The 21,098-nt window shown below is 37.1% G+C and overlaps 1 protein-coding gene across 1 annotated transcript in view; it reads left to right on the forward strand.

Moving 5' to 3' along the window:
* The window catches only part of NT5C1A (5'-nucleotidase, cytosolic IA), a 148,590-nt gene that overhangs the window by 2,766 nt on the left and 124,726 nt on the right, over positions 1-21,098 (forward strand). The window contains exon 2 of the mRNA XM_053707315.1: positions 806-973. Coding sequence (XP_053563290.1) covers positions 806-973 — 168 coding nt within the window. The remainder of the gene's footprint in view (positions 1-805; positions 974-21,098) is intronic.

Here is a 21,098-nt window from a genome sequence, read left to right on the forward strand (position 1 = left end):
GATACAAGGTAATCACAGAGGTAAAAAGTATATTAATATAACTGTGTTGGTTATGCAAAACTGGGGAATGGGTAATAAAGGGATTATCTATCTTTTAAAACAATAAACATGATATTGTAGACTGTCCCTTTAATATGGGTAACAATAGGAAAGCTATTACAAATGCCTATTTTGGCTGTTAAACAGAGGTGCTGCAGGACAAGAGATCTGGTGTAATACGGCTACATAACTGACAGAGGTCTAACTGATATGGGCTGCTCCACCCTTAAATACCTTGGCCTATTTTTGGTCAAAGTCCAGTCTCTGCGCTAAATGTTGCGCACAAGCGATATCGGGTTTTGCACACAACATAAATAGTGCGCTTCTTACAAGCTGAAAGTCAACACAATCACAAGAGTGCAGTCATATTTTACACTCGTCAGGTTAGCGCGACTGAAACCCTTGCGTAAAGGGCAGTGCGTTACTTTCAACTTGAAATAAACACTGTATCGGACAGGCACAACAAGCCAAAGTTGAGCGCAGTTAGTGTGCGAGCAAGAGCGATAAATATTTCTCCACTCGTAATCTAGCCCTTAGTGAATCTAGTCTTCTGTTTTTATTTGCAACACTCTATATCTTTGTCATTGCACATAGACGCATATCTAATGAACATATATCTATGTCTACACACGCCTATGTTTATCTTAGACTTTATGTAAACCATAATCTCTGTGTGTATAGAAACTCTTATTTCACGGTACATATATTTATCATAGAATATATAATATCTTAATATTTTTTATAAACTTGTTTTCCTTCCATGCAGCCTAAACCTCACAATGCCATTACCATTGCTGTGTCTTCACGCGCTCTCTTTTACATGGAAGAGGAGCAGGAAGTGTACAGGGAGCAGGGCCTGGAGGAGTATGTCCGTTACCAGCTAGCGCATGAGAATGAACCTTTCAAACCTGGAGCTGCCTTTCCTTTTGTTAAGGTAAGTGATACAGCAGACACCTGCATCTGAAATATCAAGGTGCAGAGCTGGAACTACATTGGTGCAGTAGGTGCAGTGGCATCAGGTCTCAAGTGCTGGAGGGGGCCCATAGCAACCATTCTATACATAGGTGTGTACTGAATGTGTACAGGGCAGCCTTTTATTAGTGCAGGTAGCAGCTCTATCTATCTATCTATCTATCTATCTATCTATCATCTATCTTCAAAATCATTATACAGAGCAGCATGTATATTATTACTATTGCTTACTAATGAGTCATCTTGGAGGGGCCCAAAAATCAGAAGAAGGCTCCCATTGGACCCTATGGAAGTGCGCTCTCGTGAGCGCAATGCTTCCTAGCAATGTGAATGCGAGCTCACATTCGCATTTCACTTATCTTGTAAAACGAGCGCACGTTATCATGCACTGGTATTACTCAGTGGAGCGCTAATATCGATTGCGCTCCACTTGTAATCTGGTCCTTAATTGGATATAAAACAGCAATAAAAACATAATGTGTTAGAGCATAGCACAGCTGTTTACCTATAACGATATGTTCCATCCCCCACAAATGCACTCTCAATCCTGAGCTGAGCTCGGGCTAGTAAGCAAATCATTAGCCGCATATGTGTGTAGCCACCAATCACCAGTCTTTATCCAGCTTAGGAGTGAAAGTGAATCTGACTTTAGCTATGTACTTAACTCTTTAGAAAGGCATTAAACTATTTTCTCATTGCAGTTTTATGGCTTTTTAATCCCGAATAAGAGCTAGATTACGAGTGGAGCTCTATTTATCTCTCGCGAACCAACTGTGCTTGACTTTGGGTTTTTGCGCAGGTCAGGTACCACGTGTATTACAAATTAAAGGAAAAAAAATTCACTTGCGCACTAACCCAATGCATGCAAAAGTTACAATATCATAACCACGGTAATGAATTCTCTCATAGGGGCCAATTTATCATCAGTCTGTCCGACATGATCTGTTCAGCAGATCATGTCTGACAGACATCGATGAATGCCGACAGCATACACTGTCCGCAGTTATCATTGCACAAGCAGTTCTTGTGAACTGCTTGTGCAATGCCGCCCCCTGCAGATTCATGGGCCAATCGGCCGCTAGCAGGGGGTGTCAATCAGCCCGATCGTATAGGACCAGGCGGATTGAAGACCGCAGCCTTAGAGGCAGCGGATCAGTTATCGAGCAGCGGTCTTTAGACCGCTGTTTCTGGCGAACCTGAAGGCTTGCACGGAAACAGGGGCATCAAACTCCAGATTTCAATGGAGCGTGAAAATTGGATAAAAACTAACACCCAACAAGTCATGCAAACCTGATCGCATTTTCTCAGGTGCGTTAACCCGACATGAAAATATTAATATTTCACATTATAATGTTCTTCACATAGAAGAATATGTTTAATTTATTCATAAATACATAATATGTGTTTTTGGTAATATATATATATATATATATATATATATATATATATATATATATATATATATATGCCTATAGAAAAGACAAAGAACACAGAGCACAGAAGTTTAATTTTCAAAAGCAATGCGCAGAATATAAAAACACACCTACAAGTTTTGTGGTTAAAATCAGCATGTAATCTTTAGATGGTGATGCGAGTGAACCACTCAGTCTCTTCTCCGGGATGGAGCTGTCAGGCACCCAACGCTAAACCAACGCATAATCCACAAGGTGACTTCTGGTTCCAAACTTCGGGATACCACTCGTTAGCACTCGTTAGCAGAATTATAAGTCAGATACTCATATAAAAACAGGAGTGAAACCTCAACGCGTTTCTCCTGGACTGCGGCTTGGCTTTGTCAATAGGAAATAATGGTATATAAAAAAGCCGGTAACGCTCTTATTTAAAACACTGGTTAGCCAATCAGGTGAGGGGGAGTGTACAGGTAAAACCCACCTCACCTGTTACAATATAATGGTCGTAATGGAGTCTTAAAGTAATACAAAATCTATACATTCATAACACCGTAAATCTTAACAAAGCTTAATAGTACCTAAAACATATATTTCGTATCAAACACTTGTTACACCTAACTATCATATATGAAGTCTACTAGGAATTCTGAACCCTTGCACATATATTCAATTCTAAATTAGATATAAGAAAAATGAACCTCTACCGCACTAAATATGCAAAATACATGCTAAACTTAAATGATTTGAGAATGCAACATAAAAGACCTTTAATCCTGAACAACAGGACAATAGGATATACTTAAAAATCTTTATATAGATATATATTAAAACTTACTATATCGAGTGTCTCAGAGATATACGCTACACGTCATACTACGTATATGCAGCAACATCTACAGTATATCAATGTTAAGAAAGGAGGCTAACATTTCAATTTATAGATCCAAAAGGTCTCTAGTTTTCAAAGTTTGAGCAATCTGTCCCTTTCTTTAGGGGGGACCCAATCTATAAGTTGGACCTTCAGACCAGTAGGATCACTATTATGACATTCCAAAAAATGTCTAGACACACTAAGTTTAATGAATTTATATTGATATTATAAATATGCTCATATAGTCTCCTTTTAATTTTCCTTTTGGGGCGGCCTACAGAGAATAGGCCACATCTACACTCTAAAAGGTACACTATGAAGTTGGAGTTACAATTGCTTCTAGTCTTAATGGCAAACTCTTCGGAGTGGTCAGAATTATAAAATATTGTTGATTTGTTAATGTGACCACACATGACACACTGTGTTTTGCCACATTTTAATGTGCCTTTATTTCCCGTCAACCAATTGGTTGATATCCCATCTCTATTTTTATTTAAATTCTGTGTCCTCAGTTTACTAGGGGCTAAAAAGTTCTTAAGATTCCTTCCCCCTCTAACGGTTATCAAAGGTTGGTCTCAGATATGGGTTCCTAATAAAGGGGCTGCTACTAAAATGGGCCAATGTTTTTTAAGAATATCTTTAATTTTGTTAGCACCTTCATTATAAGTGGTAATGAACGTAATAGAGGACCTGTCCATGTTCTTCTTTCTATTGGCAGAATTTGATACTGATGAAATTAAGTCAGCTCTATCCTTATTCAGTGCTTTCCACTTAGATTCTTTTAATAGTGTTTTTGACAGCCCGTTGTCAAAAACACACAAGCTTATCTCAAAGACAACCAGGAGGTGATTAAAAAATTTGAAGGTGAGAAATGGGAGGAAGACTTGTTCTGGATCACATGCAATGTTTCTGCTCTCTACACCTGCATTCCGCACATAGCAGGTGTTACAGCAGTAGAAACTGAACTGAACTGTAAGTGGAACATACCTAGCCCCCATGTAAAATTCCTAGTTGACAGTATAATTTTTATTTTAAATCATAATTATTTTTTATTCCAGGAAAAGTCTTATTTACAGACTCGTGGCACGGCGATGGGGACCACTTTTGCCCCATCGTATGCCAACATTTATATGAATCAGTTTGACAATTCCTTTGTTTGGCAAAATAATCCATTTATTAGTAACATCATTAAATACTGCTATATTGATGACATCATCATTTTGTGGAAGGGCTATAAAGCAGAAATCCTTGAGTTTTATCAATATATTAATAATAATGATTTCAATTTGAAATTTACAGGTACTCACTCCAAAACTTCAGTTGACTTCCTCGATCTTATTTTATGTAGTGACGATAAAAATAATATAGCAGTAACTAATTTTAGAAAACCTACCGAGAGGAATAGTTTCATTGAGTTTTCTAGTGCACATAAACGGAGCTGGATAAGAAATATCCCTTATAGCCAGTATCTTAGGATGCAAAGAAATTGTACCTATGAAGATAGTTTTCTAAAGGAAGCAAAGATACTTGATAGCAAGTTTTTAAGAAAGGGATATGACGAAAAACTATTAAAAGAACCTAAGGAGAAAGCACTGAATAGGGATAGAGCTCACTTAATTTAATTCTGCCAATAGACAGAAGAACATGGACTGGTCCTCCGTTAGGTTCATTACCACTTATAATTAAGGTTCTAACAAAATTAAAGGTATTCTTAAAAAAACATTGTCCCATTTTAGTAGCAGACCCGTTATTAGGAACCCATATCGGAGACCAACCTTTGATAACCTTTAGACGGGGAATTAATCTTAAGAACGTTTTAGCCCCTTATAAACTAAGGACACAGAATTTAAATAGAAATGGGATATCACCCAATTGGTTGACGGGAAATAAAGGCACATTCAAATGTGGCAAAACTCAGTGTGTCATGTGTGGTCACATTAACAAATCAATGATATTTTATAATTCTGACCACTCCGAAGAGTTTTTCATTAAGACTAGGAGCAATTTTAACTCCACCTTCATAGTGTACCTTTTAGCGTGTAGGTGTGGCCTATTCTCTGTAGGCCGCACCAAAAGGAAAATGAAAAGGAGACTTTATGAGCATATTTATAATATCAAAGATAAATTCATTAAACTTAGTGTGTCTAGACATTTTTTGGAATATCATAATAGTGATCCTACTGGTATGAAGGTCCAAATTATAGATTGGGTCCCCCTTAAAGAAAGGGACAGATTGCTCAAACTTCAAAAACTAGAGACCTTTTGGATCTATAAATTGAAATGTTTGCATCCTTTAGGACTTAACATTGATATAGATGTTGCTGCATATACTTAGTATGACGTGTAGCATATATCTCTGAGACACTCGATTTAGTACGTTTTATTATATATCTATATAAAGATTTTTAAGTATATCCTATTGTCCTGTTGTTTAGGATTAAAGGTTTTTTATGTTGCATTCTCAAATCATTTAAGTTTAGCATGTATTTTGCATATTTAGTGCGTTAGAGGTTCATTTTTCTCATATCTAATTTAGAATCGAATATATGTGCAAGGGTTCAGAATTCCTAGTAGACTTCATATATGATAGTTAGGAGTAACAAGTGTTTGATACAAAATATATGTTTTAGGTACTAATAAGCTGTTTGTTAAAGGGCCAGTGAACCTAGAAAACAATGTTATATAATTCTGCACATAGTGCAGAATTATATAACATTATATTAGTGCTAGCTTTATATAACATAATATTGCCTGTGAATTTTTATTAAAAAATATAGTTTTTCATACCCGCCCTCTGTGCTCTACTGAGCGGGTCTGGTTTTTCCTCTGAGCGCATCTAGGCAGCTGTCTAGTCACAGCCCAGCCCGACCGCGCCATTACACTCAATATAGTTTGCTCCTGTTCTGTCTGACAGTGGGAGCGAGCTACAGTGAGAGTAATGGTGCGGTTGGGCCGGGCTGTGACTAGACAGCTGCCTAGATGCGCTCAGAGGAAAAACCAGACCCGCTCAGTAGAGCATAGAGGGTGGGTCTGAAAAATCCTCTTTTTTAATAAAAATTCACAGGCAATATTATGTTATATAAAGCTAGCACTAATATAATGTTATATAATTCTGCACTATGTTCAGAATTATATAACATTATTTTCTAGGTTTACTGGCCCTTTAAGATTTACGGTGTTATGAATGTATAGATTTTGTATTACTTCAAGACTCCATTAAGGCCATTATATTGTAACAGGTGAGGTGGGTTTTACCTGTACACTCCCCCTCACCTGATTGGCTAACCAGTGTTTTAAATAAGAGCGTTACCGGCTTTTTTATATACCATTATTTCCTCTTGACAAAGTCCGGCCGCAGTCCGGGAGAAACGCGTTTGCGGTTTCACCCCTTTTTTTATATGAGTATCTGACTTATAATTCTTCTAACGAGTGCTAGCGAGTGGTGTCCCGAAGTCTGGAGCCGGACATCACCTTGTGGGTTACGCGTTGGTTTAGCGTTGGGTGCCTGACAGCTCCATCCCGGAGAAGAGACTGAGTGGTTCACTCGTATCACCATCTATAGATTACATGTTGATTTTAACCACACATCTTGTAAGTGTGTTTTTATATTGTGTGCATTGCTTTTGAAAATTAAACTTCACTTGAATCGAGTTTGCGCTCTGTGTTCTTTGTCTTTTCTATGTTCTCCAAACGGCTGAGGGGAGAGAGCCCAGCTTCGTCAGAGCAGTACCTGAGGATTACATCCAATACAGAGATACCATCATCCAATTAGCAGTGAGTAATTACTATATTATTACTGCAGGGTCCTTTGAGGTACTTTATGTGTCGATTTGACCTATACGTTACATTATATCTTTGACTCTGAAAAAAGACTGGTTCATCAAACACCTTTTTTTTTATTTTTTATTTCAACTTTTTTTTTTTTTTTTATTTAATTATGTATGTTTATGTAAAATGAATTCCATACCAACCTATGAATATTGATGCTATAGAAATTGTATATTGATGTTATATGAATTGTACGTGATCCTATTTCATTCCTTTTAGCTATATGCCATTCTCAGCTAATTCATAAATTATAAGTTTTTCTATTGTGGAGTGTAGCACAGATTTTTCTATTTTTTTCACTTTATATATCTATGCCTATATAACATAATTTATGTAAGAACTTACCTGATAAATTCATTTCTTTCATATTGGCAAGAGTCCATGAGCTAGTGACATATGGGATATACAATCCTAACGAATAGCCAAGCAGTGGGGTGATAAAGAAAGGAGTAGAAAGCATCAACAAAGGAAATTTGGAAATAATTGTGCTTTATACAAAAAAATCATAACCACCATAAAAAGGGTGGGCTTCATGGACTCTTGCCAATATGAAAGAAATTAATTTATCAGGTAAGTTCTTACATAAATTATGTTTTCTTTCATGTAATTGGCAAGAGTCCATGAGCTAGTGACATATGGGATATAAATACCCAAGATGTGGAATCTTCCACTCAAGAGTCACTAGAGAGGGAGGGAATAAAATAAAAACAGCCATATTCTGCTGAAAAAATAATCCACAACCCAAAAAATAAGTTATTTTCACTTTGAAAGAAAAAAACTGAAATCAAAAACAGAAGAATCAAACTGAAACAGCTGCCTGAAGAACTTTTCTACCAAAAACTGCTTCTGAAGAAGCAAATACATCAAAATGGTAGAATTTAGTAAATGTATGCAAAGAGAACCAAGTCACTGCTTTGCAAATCTGATCAACTGAAGCTTCATTCTTAAAAGCCCATGAAGTGGAGACTGATCTAGTAGAATGAGCTGTAATTCTCTGAGGCGGGGTTTGACCCGATTCCAAATAAGCTTGATGAATCAAAAGTTTCAACCAAGAAGCCAAGGAAATAGCAGAAGCTTTCTGATCTTTCCTAGGACCAGAAAATAAAACAAATAAACTGGAAGACTTCCTGAAATTTTTAGTAGCTTCCACATAATATTTCAAAGCTCTTACCACATCCAAAGAATGTAAGGATCTCTCCAAAGAATTCTTAGGATTAGGACACAAGGAAGGAACCACAATTTCTCTATTAATGTTGTTAGAATTCACAACCTTAGGTAAAAATTGAAAAGAAGTCCGCAAAACTGCCTTATCCTGATGAAAAATCAGAAAAGGAGACTCACAAGAAAGAGCAGATAGCTCAGAAACTCTTCTAGCAGAAGAAATAGCCAAAAGGAACAACACTTTCCAGGACAGTAGTTTAATGTCCAAAGAATGCATAGGCTCAAATGGAGGAGCCTGTAAAGCCTTCAGAACCAAATTAAAACTCCAAGGAGGAGAAATTGATTTAATGACAGGCTTAATACGAACTAAAGCCTGTACAAAACAGTGAATATCAGGAAGAATAGCAATCTTTCTGTGAAATAAAACAGAAAGAGCGGAGATTTGTCCTTTCAAGGAACTTGCAGACAAACCCTTATCCAAACCATCCTGAAGAAACTGTAAAATTCTAGGAATTCTAAAGAATGCCAGGAGAATTTATGAGAAGAACACCACGAAATGTAAGTCTTCCAAACTCTATAATAAATCTTGTTAGAAACAGATTTACGAGCTTGTAACATAGTATTAATCACTGAGTCAGAGAAACCTCTATGACTTAGAACTAAGCGTTCAATTTCCACACCTTCAAATTTAATGATTTGAGATCCTGATGGAAAAACGGACCTTGAGATAGTAGGTCTGGCCGTAACGGAAGTGGCCAAGGCAGGCAACTGGACATCCGAACCAGATCCGCATACCAAAACCTGTGTGGCCATGCTGGAGCCACCAGCAACACAAAAGACTGTTCCATGATGATTTTGGAGATCACTCTTGGAAGGAGAACTAGAGGCGGAAAGATGTAAACAGGTTGATAACACCAAGGAAGTGTCAGCGCATCTACTGCTTCCGCCTGAACATCCCTGGACCTGGACAGGTATCTGGGAGGTTTCTTGTTTAGATGAGAGGCCATGAGATCTATCTCTGGAAGCCCCCACATCTGAACAATCTGAGAAAACACATCTGGATGGAGAGACCACTCCCCTGGATGTAAAGTCTGGCGGCTGAGATAATCCGCCTCCCAATTGTCTACGCCTGGGATATGCACCGCAGATATTAGACAGGAGCTGGATTCCGCCCAGGCAAGTATCCGAGATACTTCTTTCATAGCTTGGGGACTGTGAGTCCCACCCTGATGATTGACATAAGCCACAGTTGTGATATTGTCTATCTGAAAACAAATGAACGGTTCTCTCTTTAGTAGAGGCCAGAACTGAAGAGCCCTGAGAATTGCACAGAGTTCTAAAATATTTATTGGTAATCTCGCCTCTTGAGATTTCCAAACCCCTTGTGCTGTCAGAGATCCCCAAACAGCTCCCCAACCCGAAAGACTCGCATTTGTTGTGATCACAGTCCAGGTTGGGCGAACAAAAGAAGCCCCTTGAACCAAACGATGGTGATCTATCCACCATGTCAGAGAGTGTCGTACATTGGGATTCAAGGATATTAATTGTGATATCTTTGTATAATCCCTGCACCATTGATTCAGCATACAAAGCTGTAGAGGTCTCATGTGAAAACGAGCAAAGGGGATCGCGTCTGATGCTGCAGTCATGAGACCTAAAACTTCCATGCACATAGCCACTGAAGGGAATGACTGAGACTGAAGGTGCCGGCAGGCTGCAACCAACTTTAAACGTCTCTTGTCTGTTAGAGACAGAGTCATGGACACTGAATCTATCTGGAAGCCTAAAAAGGTGACCCTTGTCTGAGGAATCAAGAAACTTTTTGGTAAATTGATCCTCCAACCATGTTTCCGAAGAAACAACACTAGTTGATTTGTGTGAGATTCTGCAGTATGTAAAGACTGAGCTAGTACCAATATATCGTCCAAATAAGGAAACACTGCAATACCCTGTTCTCTGATTACAGATAGTAGGGCACCCAGAACCTTTGAAAAGATTCTTGGAGCTGTTGCTAGGCCAAATGGAAGAGCAACAAATTGGTAGTGCTTGTCTAGAAAAGAGAATCTCAGAAATCTCAGAGAATCGGAATATGAAGGTATGCATCCTGCAAGTCTATTGTGGACATATAATGTCCTTGCTGAACAAAAGGCAGAATAGTCCTTATAGTCACCATCTTGAAAGTTGGTACTTTTACATAACGATTCAAAATTTTCAGATCCAGAACTGGTCTGAACAAATTTTCTTTCTTTGGTACAATGAATAGGTTTGAATAAAACCCCAAACCTTGTTCCTGAAGAGGAACTGGCATGATTACCCCTGAAGACTCCAGGTCTGAAACATACTTCAGAAAAGCCTGAGCTTTTACTGGATTTACAGGGATGCGTGAGAGAAAAAATCTTCTCACAGGAGGTTTTACTTTGAATCCTATTCGATAGCCTTGAGAGACAATGCTCTGAATCAAATGATTTTGGACAGATTTTATCCAACAATCCTTGAAAAACCTTAATCTGCCCCCTACCAGCTGAGCTGGAATGAGGGCCGCACCTTCATGCGGACTTAGGGGCAGACTTTGGTTTCCTAAATGGCTTGGATTTATTCCAATTTGAGGAAGGCTTCCAACTGGAAGCAGATTCCTTGGGAGGAGGATTGAGTTTTTGTTCCTTATTCTGACGAAAGGAACGAAAACGGTGAGAAGCCTTAGATTTACCCTTAGGTTTTTTATCCTGAGGCAAAAAAACTCATTTTCCTCCAGTGATAGTTGAAATAATAGAATCCAACTGAGAACCAAATAAATTATTACCTTGGAAAGAAAGAGATAGTAATCTAGATTTAGATGTCATATCAGCATTCCAAGATTTAAGCCATAAAGCTCTTCTAGCTAATACAGCTAAAGACATGGATCTAACATCAATTTTGATTATATCAAAAATTGCATCACAAATAAAATGATTAGCATGTTGCAGTAAACAAACAATGCTAGATATGTCAAAATCCAATTCATGTTGCGCTAAAGTCTCCAACCAGAAAGTTGATGCAGCCGCAACATCACCCAAAGAAATAGCAGGTCTGAGAAGATGACCTGAATATAAATAGGCCTTCCTTAGATAAGATTCAAGTTTCCTATCTAAAGGATCCCTAAAGGAAGTGCTATCTTCCATAGGAATAGTGGTACGTTTAGCAAGAGTAGAAATAGCCCCATCAACTTTGGGGACCTTTTCCCAAAACTCTATAGATTTTGCTGGTAAAGGATACAATCTCTTAAACCTTGAAGAAGGAATAAAGGAAGTACCTGGCTTATTCCATTCCCTAGAAATCATATCAGAAATAGCCTCAGGAATGGGAAAAACACCTGGGGAAACCACAGGAGGTTTAAAAACAGTATTTAAACGTTTATTAGACTGAACGTCAATAGGACTGGTTACCTCAATATCCAAAGTAATTAACACTTCTTTTAATAAAGAACGCATATACTCTATTTTAAATAAATAAGTAGATTTGTCAGTGTCAATATCTGAGGAAGGATCTTCTGTTTCAGATAGATCCTCATCAGAAGAGGATGAATTATTATGTTGTTGGTCATTTGAAATTTCATCAGGTAAATGAGAAGTTTTAAAAGACCTTTTACGTTTATTAGAAGGTGGAAATGCAGACAAAGCCTTCATAATAGAATCAGAAACATATTCTTTAAAATTTACAGGTATATCATGCACATTAGAAGTTGAAGGAACTGCAACTGGCAATTTACTATTACTGATAGAAACACTATCTGCATGTAAAAGTTTATCATGACAACTATTACAAATGACATTCGGTGGAATAATTTCTACAATTTTACAACAAATGCACTTAGCTTTTGTAGAACCCATGTCAGGCAGCAATGTTCCAGCAGAAACTTCAGAGGCAGGATCAGATTGGGACATCTTGCTCAATGTAAGAGAAAAAACAACATATAAAGCAAAATTATCTATTTCCTTAAATGACAGTTTCAGGAATGGGAAAAAATGCAAAAGCATAGGCCTCTTGATAGAAAAGAAAGCAGGAGGCAAACAACAATGGGGTATTGAAATAATGAAGAAAAATTGGCGCCAAGTATGACACACAACGTAACGTAAACTTTTTTGGCGCCAAAAGTGACCGGAAATGACACACTTGCGTCACTAATGACGCTGCCGTGTGAAAGGTCTCAACGTCACGTATGACGCCGGAAATGACGAAGTTGCGTCAAAAACGTAATTTCCCGCGCCAAAAAAGTTTGCGCCAAAAATGACGTAATAAAGTCTAACATTTGACGCACCCGTGGGCCTAATACCCGCAAATGCAAAAAGTAGTCAAATTGAAAAAGACTAAACCCCAGGTAAGAAATAAATTTCTTAAAGTGTTTATATTCCCAAATATGAAACTGACAGTCTGCAGAAGGAAATACATGAACCTGACTCATGGCAAATATAAGTACAATACATATATTTAGAACTTTATATAATTTGCATAAAGTGCCAAACCATAGCTGAGAGTGTCTTAAGTAAATGAAAACATACTTACCAAAAGACACCCATCCACATATAGCAGATAGCCAAACCAGTACTAAAACAGTTCTTAGTAGAGGTAATGGTAAATTGAGAGTATATCGTCGATCTGAAAAGGGAGGTAGGAGATGAATCTCTACGACCGATAACAGAGAACCCATGAAAAAGAGAAATCATTGTATTCAATAGGTGATACTCCCTTCACGTCCCTCTGACATTCGCTGTACTCTGAGAGGAATCGGGCTTCAACAATGCTGAGAAGCGCATATCAACGTAGAAATCTTAGCACAAACTTACTTCACCACCTCCATAGGAGGCAAAGTTTGTAAAACTGAATTGTGGGTGTGGTGAGGGGTGTATTTATAGGCATTTTGAGGTTTGGGAAACTTTGCCCCTCCTGGTAGGATTGTATATCCCATATGTCACTAGCTCATGGACTCTTGCCAATTACATGAAATATATATATATATATATATATATATATATAGATGGTTATACAGTATATAGGTATAGATATATACAGATATATATAGGAATATCTATTTAAAAATACTTAGAACATATTCCCATATGTGCAGAACATTGGAATGTGAAATATTTACAGTAAATACACACTATAATACTTTATTTAATATGAATATTGCTTAAATATGCTTTTACATGTTTTCTTATACTTGACTGCAAAGGGCTCCAATGTACAGCTAGATATGTGTGCATATATATATATATATATATATGTGTGTGTGTGTGCGTGTTTATATGTGTATATCTGTCTGTAAATACATAAATACACATATAAATGCATATGTACACATATATAAACAAACATATAAACATACATATTTAGACATGTATATGTATGTATCTCTGTTAAAGCCTTTGCCTGCCTTTTTTTTCTAACACCTGAGACCTCATATCTTTGAGCCCTTGTAACTTTTTTATGCAATTTAAACTATATATATATATTTATAAGATAGTGTTATTTTAGGTGTAATTGTACTTTTATATGAATGTTTGATGTATTTTGTGACACTTTTTATTTGTTAACCAGAGCTCTTAGGTCACGCTATCCCGACGTGCATTATATTCAATTTCCTTCAAGCGATCGCATTTACTTTCAACTTGTAATACATGCGCTACATCTGATGCGGGCAAACAGCTGCGATAAACCCGATATTGCTTGTGCGCAATTGTCAGCGAAAGACTCGTAATCTGGCCCATAATTTTAAAAATATATCTACATATTATTTTAATGCTAATCTTTGCATAGAATACACTGTTATGTAAAATGTATTTACTGTTTAAAGGGATATGAAACCCAAAAAATGCATTTTTTGTTTCAGACAGAGCACACAATTTAAAAAAAGTTTCCAGTGTACTTCTATTATCAAATTTGCTTTGTTCCCACAATTTTCATTGTTGAAGAGATACCTAAATTGGATGTGTGGAGCACTACATGGCAGGAAGCAGTGCTGTGCCATCTAATGGTCTTAAATATGGATAACATTCTTGCAAAACTGCTGTCATATAGTGCTCCAGACATGGGCAGGCATCTAAGCTTAAGATCATGCTGTTCAACAAAAGATACTAAGAGAACAAAGAACCCGTGATAATAGAAGTAAATAAGAAAGTTTTTTTAAATTGCATACTCTATCTGAATCATGAAAGAAAAAAATTTGGGTTTAAAGGGACATGAAACCCACATTTTTTCTTTCGTGATTTAGAAAGAGCATGTCATTTTAAACAACTTTCTAATTTACTTCTATTATCTAATTTGCTTCATTCTCTTGATATCACTTGCTGAAAAGCATATCTAGATATGCTCAGTAGCTGCTTATTGGTTGCTGCACATAGAGACCTCGTGTGATTGGCTCACACATGTGCATTGCTATTTCTTCAACAAAGGATATCTAAAGAATGTAGCAAATTAGATAATATAAGTAAATTGGAAAGTTGTTTAAAATGACATGCCCTATCTGAATCATGAAAGTTTAATTTTGACTAGACTGTCCCTTTAACATCCCTTTAAATACTGCTGTGTCATGTACATAATAGAAATGTCAGATGTAAGGCTGGCCCTTTAACAGCCATGTACATGCACTAATAGGGGGATAGTGTTATATATAAAGCTACCAGATTCATATAGCTTTAACCAGAGTCCTTGCATTCTGTAAACTGCCTATTGTTGGGTCATTTTATCACTGCTAAGCATTGTGCTGCTGGGATTGAGGAGTGACCAGGATGACAGCTGTAGAGTGGTGACAGGGCTGAAGTCACACTTCTATAGGTATCATACAGCAAGTAGAGATCAACACATTGTCTTGCTTACATGGAACACACTGTATGCAACTGCTGGTGACTTGATGTGTCAGTCAGTGGCAGCTGTACATGATGTATATAGTTCATGCCCGTTATTCTTAAATTGATTTATGCCAGAGGAAACTATTTTTATTTCTCTCATCTTAACTCCCCCCCCCAAAAAAAAACCCCCAACTACCTACCTGGGTATACATTGCTTACTTCTGGGTGTGAGAGAGATATTACCCAGAGGGAGCAGTAATCTGTATCCTTATACACATGCTTGCCTAGAAGATTCCAGTGAATATAACAGTTGTCATAAACCAACCTTCTTCCAATCTAGTGTTATTATTTGATTTGTGTTTTTCTATATGTACTAAAAATGTTGGTCTATTTATGTTTAAATCTTTTTATTAGCAGCTTTTCCAAACAAATTGTAACTTACAACAAATATTAAGGAGACATGTCAGTACTTCATAAACACATATCAATTGCATTAAACAATCTCCAAAATGACAAAGGAAGCTTGTCCATTACAGATCAAATATCTTATGTCTCGTCTATATATTTACTATCAAGGTTTATGTTAAATTCCAATATCGTAAGACATTTGCAATCCGTAACCTTTGTCTTGAACCAATCAGTAACTAACTTTCAGAATAACTTTTAATAAACCGAGGATAGAGAGAAGAAGAAAGAGGAGAGAAAAAAAAAAAAGAAAAGAAAAATATATATATATATGTTAACTTGAAGTAGCAAACTTAAAGTTACAATTAAAAGTAAATAGGGTCACCAGGCGTCAACGTTTCTGAATTTGTGTTATGGTTTTCTATTTTCCATCCAATCTGTTTAGAGAAGAATGGGTAACTCAACCCCTTATAAACAAGGGTTTCAGTTTGTGATAATCTCTTAAACTATATATATATATATATACTAAACTAAGGTCTGGAATTTTTAATAGTTGAATTTCTCAACACCCAATGGAACCAAATTTGATCAATCTCTCTATTATCTAGAATATAGAAGCTTAAAAGGAAAAACTGCTAGATTACGGAATAGTTTTTCCCCCAAGAGCCATGACTCTGCTAAATAATAACTTTTAAAAATCTCTCTTATGCTCATAGCCTTTTTTAATTTTTTAATTTTTTATCCTTCTGATGATTAGATCTTTTTATTATATTGAAGAAAGTGCTAAATTAATTGTTTTAATTTAATTTATTGATTATCCTGTTAATGGTTCTTTTTCACCTCACTTTATATTCACATAACACATATAATATATAAATACACATATGATTCGTATAAAACACTCATGATTCACATCACATATATAATGCAAATGTACGCATATGTGTGCAAGATGACTAATTTTTTATTATATTTTTTTTACACATATATATACTTTTTTGTATGGAACTGATTTTTTTTGCACTTGCACTTTATTACACTTACATTGTACTTACTTTTGTGGTATAGAAATTTTCTGCACAAGTCACTTGAATTTTTTGCTATCTATTAGTTTTTACCATTATAGTGCTATCTGTGTATAGGATTGGTTAGATTTTCAAATATAATTTTGTTGTCTCTGTTTTTCTACTTTGTACAATGACAATAAAACGAATCTAATCTGACTCATACATAGAGTAAGTATAGTCTATCTTGTTAAGTATCTCCTGCCAAGATAGAGTGCCAGTTTTCCAATACTTAGCAATACCCATCCTTGTAATCGTACATAATATTTTAATAAATATATTAATTGGTTTATTAAAATGGGGGAAGTTTTCATGAAGGAGAGCTTGAGACTGAGTCAGCTGGATATTTTCCTCTAGAATGTTGCTGAGCAAGAGAGACAGAGCCCCCCGAAATAGGTCTAACCCTGTCACATTCCCACCACAGATGGCTGTATGTTCCTAATTTCTTACATCCTCTGTAGCAAAATCTATTTCCCGCAGGAGACATATGAGCTGTCTGAATTGGAGTTAGATACCATTGAAATGCAGTCTTAATCGTATTTTCCCTTAGGTCCGCACTTAAAAGTCCCTTATCAGTAAGGCCTAATATGTCAGTCCATTGTTGCTCTTCCATCTCCAGTCCTAAGTCCTTCTCCCATTTTAACATCAATGGGGTTTTAGAGCAGATGTGTGACTGCTAAATGGCAATATATAACTTCGAAATTGTGTGTTTTGTTCTGTGAGGAGATTTGCACAAATTTTCTAGACTAGTATTGGGCTGGGATGAGATGAGTTTTTGGAATTTTCTGAAAGAAGATTGTATCTGTAGATACAAGAACCAATTAAGTGATATTGGTGCAAGTCTATCCTGTAGCTGAGTGTATGATACAATTTTCCTGTTGTTTGCTAGATCTGCTACCCTATAGAGTCCTTTATTATTCCATTTATCAACTAGAGTACGGTGTTCACGAGTTAAAAGATATCTAATTGGCATCCCCCAGGAGTATTGTGATCTCAATTTGGTGGAAATAGCTAATTTAGTCCAAGAGTTCAGAGTCGATTCAAGTGAGGGTGGGTCAGTCCGCTGTCCAGCTAAATTATGTAGACGTGAATCCCATAATATGTCTGCTGGGGAATCCCAGCCTCCCATTTCAGCCTCAAGAGTGGGCCAAATGGTGTCTAATCCCGGCTTATCTAGAAGCGTTGTTTGGGCTAGTCTAGCCGCATGGTAGTAATCCACCAGGTTCGGTACTCCCACTCCCCCTATTGTTTTATGTCTTGTAAGTATGGCCGAGGCTATTCTGGGTGACTTTTTCCCTCTGATATATTTTAAAAGATCCAATTGGATCCTAATAATTTCTGGTATAGGGATTTTAATTGGGAGTGCTCTATTTAGTATAATATGCGTGGTAGAATATTCATTTTAACCGATGCTATGCGGCCATACCAAGAGAATGAATATTGTGACCACTTTTGCAGGTCTCGGCGGATGTTTCTAAATAAGGGAATATAGTTATATTTATATAATTGTCCAATTTGGTTCGGAACGTATATTCCCAAGTATTTTATCGTATGTTTGGCCCATTTCATAGAAAAGTTGAGTTCTATAATTTTCTGTGTTTGGTGTTGTAAAGAGCCAAATATAGAATATCACTTTAAATACAAAAGTTAGTTTCACCATTTGTTTTCAGCAAATAAATCAGTACTAGAAATAAAGTGTTCCTTTTTCCTCACAATTACAGCCTACCTACTTTAGACAATAATGATTTAAGAAAATGGAAGTTGTTCTAGGAAATAGGTTTCATATCAGCATACTGCAATTGGTGATGCTGAGACCATCTACCTTTATACATATGTATGGCAAAGAAGACAAAATATATTTATAGATAAGGCGCTTACCCATAGGTGACAAAATGAGGGTGAAAATGGTAGCAGAATACAGTCACAAAGTTGGAGGTCTGCTCAGAGTAGGTACGGCTGCTTGTGATTCACAGCGTGTGACAAGCGAGAGAGCGGAGTAGCAGCTGATCCGAGCAGCGTGTGAAAGCCGGAAGTAGATGGAGCGGCCGCCCGTGACGTCAGCGTTGTCAGTTGTGATCCGAGTGCTAGGAGGCAGACAGGACTCCCTTCAGTGCGGTTGCTGGGAAAAAAGATCTTTAACAAAAAAGAGAGACAACCTCTCAAGTGTGAAGTAGATAGTTATATCGAAAGGTATATAGAAGAGGATTCGTAATCCAATCTGTAATATCTCAGAGGCTAGGTTGTATGACAGGAAGACATACAAAACATAATACCAAGCAATGAGAGATTGTGCAGAAACTCTTTATAAAGGGAAATGAATGTGAAAATGAGGCTGCAGGTAAGAGGACTTAAAGGAATCGTAACGTTACATAGGACCCCCTCAAAATGAACCACTCCGAGGTTCAGGGATGTGGACGATCCGGATTTCGACGGTGGAAGAGGGAGACAAGTCGAGGCGCCGATAGATTAGCTGATGGTTCCCAAGAGTCTTCTTCTGATGAGTAGCCTTTCCAGCGAACAAGATATTGCAGGTTACCAGACACCTTCCTAGAGTCAATAATACTATGAACCTCAAACTCAAGATCAGGTTGGATGGGTGGTTGAGGCGTGGAAGTGACAACTCCCGTCCGAATTGCGCTATAAGGCTTAAGCAGAGTGACATGAAAAGTTGGGTGAATTTTGTACTGAGGAGGTAAATCCAGGGTAAGCGTTGTCATTTATGATCTTCCGAATAGGAAAAGGTCCGATAAAAAATGTATTTAGTTTCCTACTTGGGGTTGTTAAATGCAAGTTCTTTGTGGAGAGCCAAACTAGATCCCCAACCACGTAGGTGGGTGCTGGTCTTCGTCTGAGGTTGTAATACTTCTTTTGTCTGTTTTGAGCCATTTTAATGTTTTCTGCCAAGATAGAAAAAGTTTCAGAGATAGTATTAGTTGTGTCATTCACAATAGGACATGAATTTTGTGTTGATGGGTTGAAATGGAATACTGGATGAAATCCATAGTTAGCATAGAAAGGTGTGGTGTTGATCGATGAATGATGAGTGTTATTGTGCGCAAACTCAGCCAAAGGTAGTAAAGTTGACCAATTGTCTTGATATTGGGTGACAAAACAGCATAAGTATTCTTCCAACCACTGATTAGTTCGCTCTGTCTGTCCGTTTGTTTGTGGATGAAAGGCAGTACTAAGGCGTCTTTCAATCTGTAAAGTGGAACATAATTCTTTCCAAAGTCGTGAAGTGAATTGGGTACCTCTATCAGATGTTATTGAACGAGGTAACCCATGTAATTTTATTACGTTGTTGATCAACATTTGTGTAGTTTCTAATGATGTAGGCAACTTATGAAAAGGTATGAAATGTGCCAATTTAGCGGTAAATCAACTATGAAGTCAGTTGCTATATCAGACCAAGGTTTGGCAGGTATTGGTAATGATAATAAATAGCCAACTGGTTTTCTTTTATCGATTTTACTAGTGGAGCAAACTTCACAAGCATGTACATAGTTCTTTATGTCTTGATGCATTTTAGGCCACCATTAGGATCTTTTAGTTAACTCTATAGTCCTCTGGATACCCGGGTGTCCTGCTAATAAGGAATCATGCAAGTTATTTAGGAGAGATGCCCTGAGTGTGGGGGGTACATAGATTTTACCATCAAAACAATATAATCCATCTGCTTGCTTTGCCAATTTATCCTTTGGAAAGGTGTTATCATTAGTTTGTTCAGTTAGGAAATGTCTGCCTTCAATGGTGGATATAGCTAGTAAATCTTGAAAACAATTTTGTGGAATAATTGTTCCATAGGGCAAATTCATTTTTGGTTTCTCTGGCAACCGTGAGAGTATATCTGCCTTGGTGTTTTTATTTGCAGGCCTATATGTAATGGTATACGAAAATCGAGAAAAGAATAAGCTCCATCTTACCTGCCTGGAAGTGAGAGTTCGATGGGTCTTTAAATATTGTAAATTTCTGTGAGCAGTAAATATTTGTATGGGGATTATAGTACCCTCTAAGAGATGCCTCCAGTGTTCAAGTGCAGCTTTCATTGCTAACAATTTCTTTTCACCAGTGTGGTAGTTTAATTCTGAAGTAGACAGAACACAGGAATAATATGCTATTGGATGTAAAGGTCCTTGAGGATGCTGTCGCTGTGAAAGTATTGCACATATTGCATAATGTGAAGCATCAACCTCTAAAGTATATTGTAGTTTGGGGTTTGGGAATTTTAATATTGGCGCAGTTGTGAAACAGGTTCTCAAATGTTGAAAAACGTCTTGAGTACACTGTGTCCAAGAAAAAGGGGTTTTAGATTTAGTTAGTTGTGTGAGTGGTTTGGTTATTCGTGCGAAATCTTTTATACATTTTCGGTAGAAATTCGAGAAACCTAAAAATTTCTGTACATCTTTTTATTCTTAGGGGTAGGCCAGTCTGTTATTACCTGAATTTTCTCTGATAGAAATACCCATAGGAGTAATATGGTAACCTAGGAAAGTTATGTCTGTAGAATGAAATGTGCACTTTT

This window comes from Bombina bombina, chromosome 3 (assembly GCF_027579735.1).
Source record: "Bombina bombina isolate aBomBom1 chromosome 3, aBomBom1.pri, whole genome shotgun sequence".
NCBI lineage: Eukaryota > Metazoa > Chordata > Amphibia > Anura > Bombinatoridae > Bombina > Bombina bombina.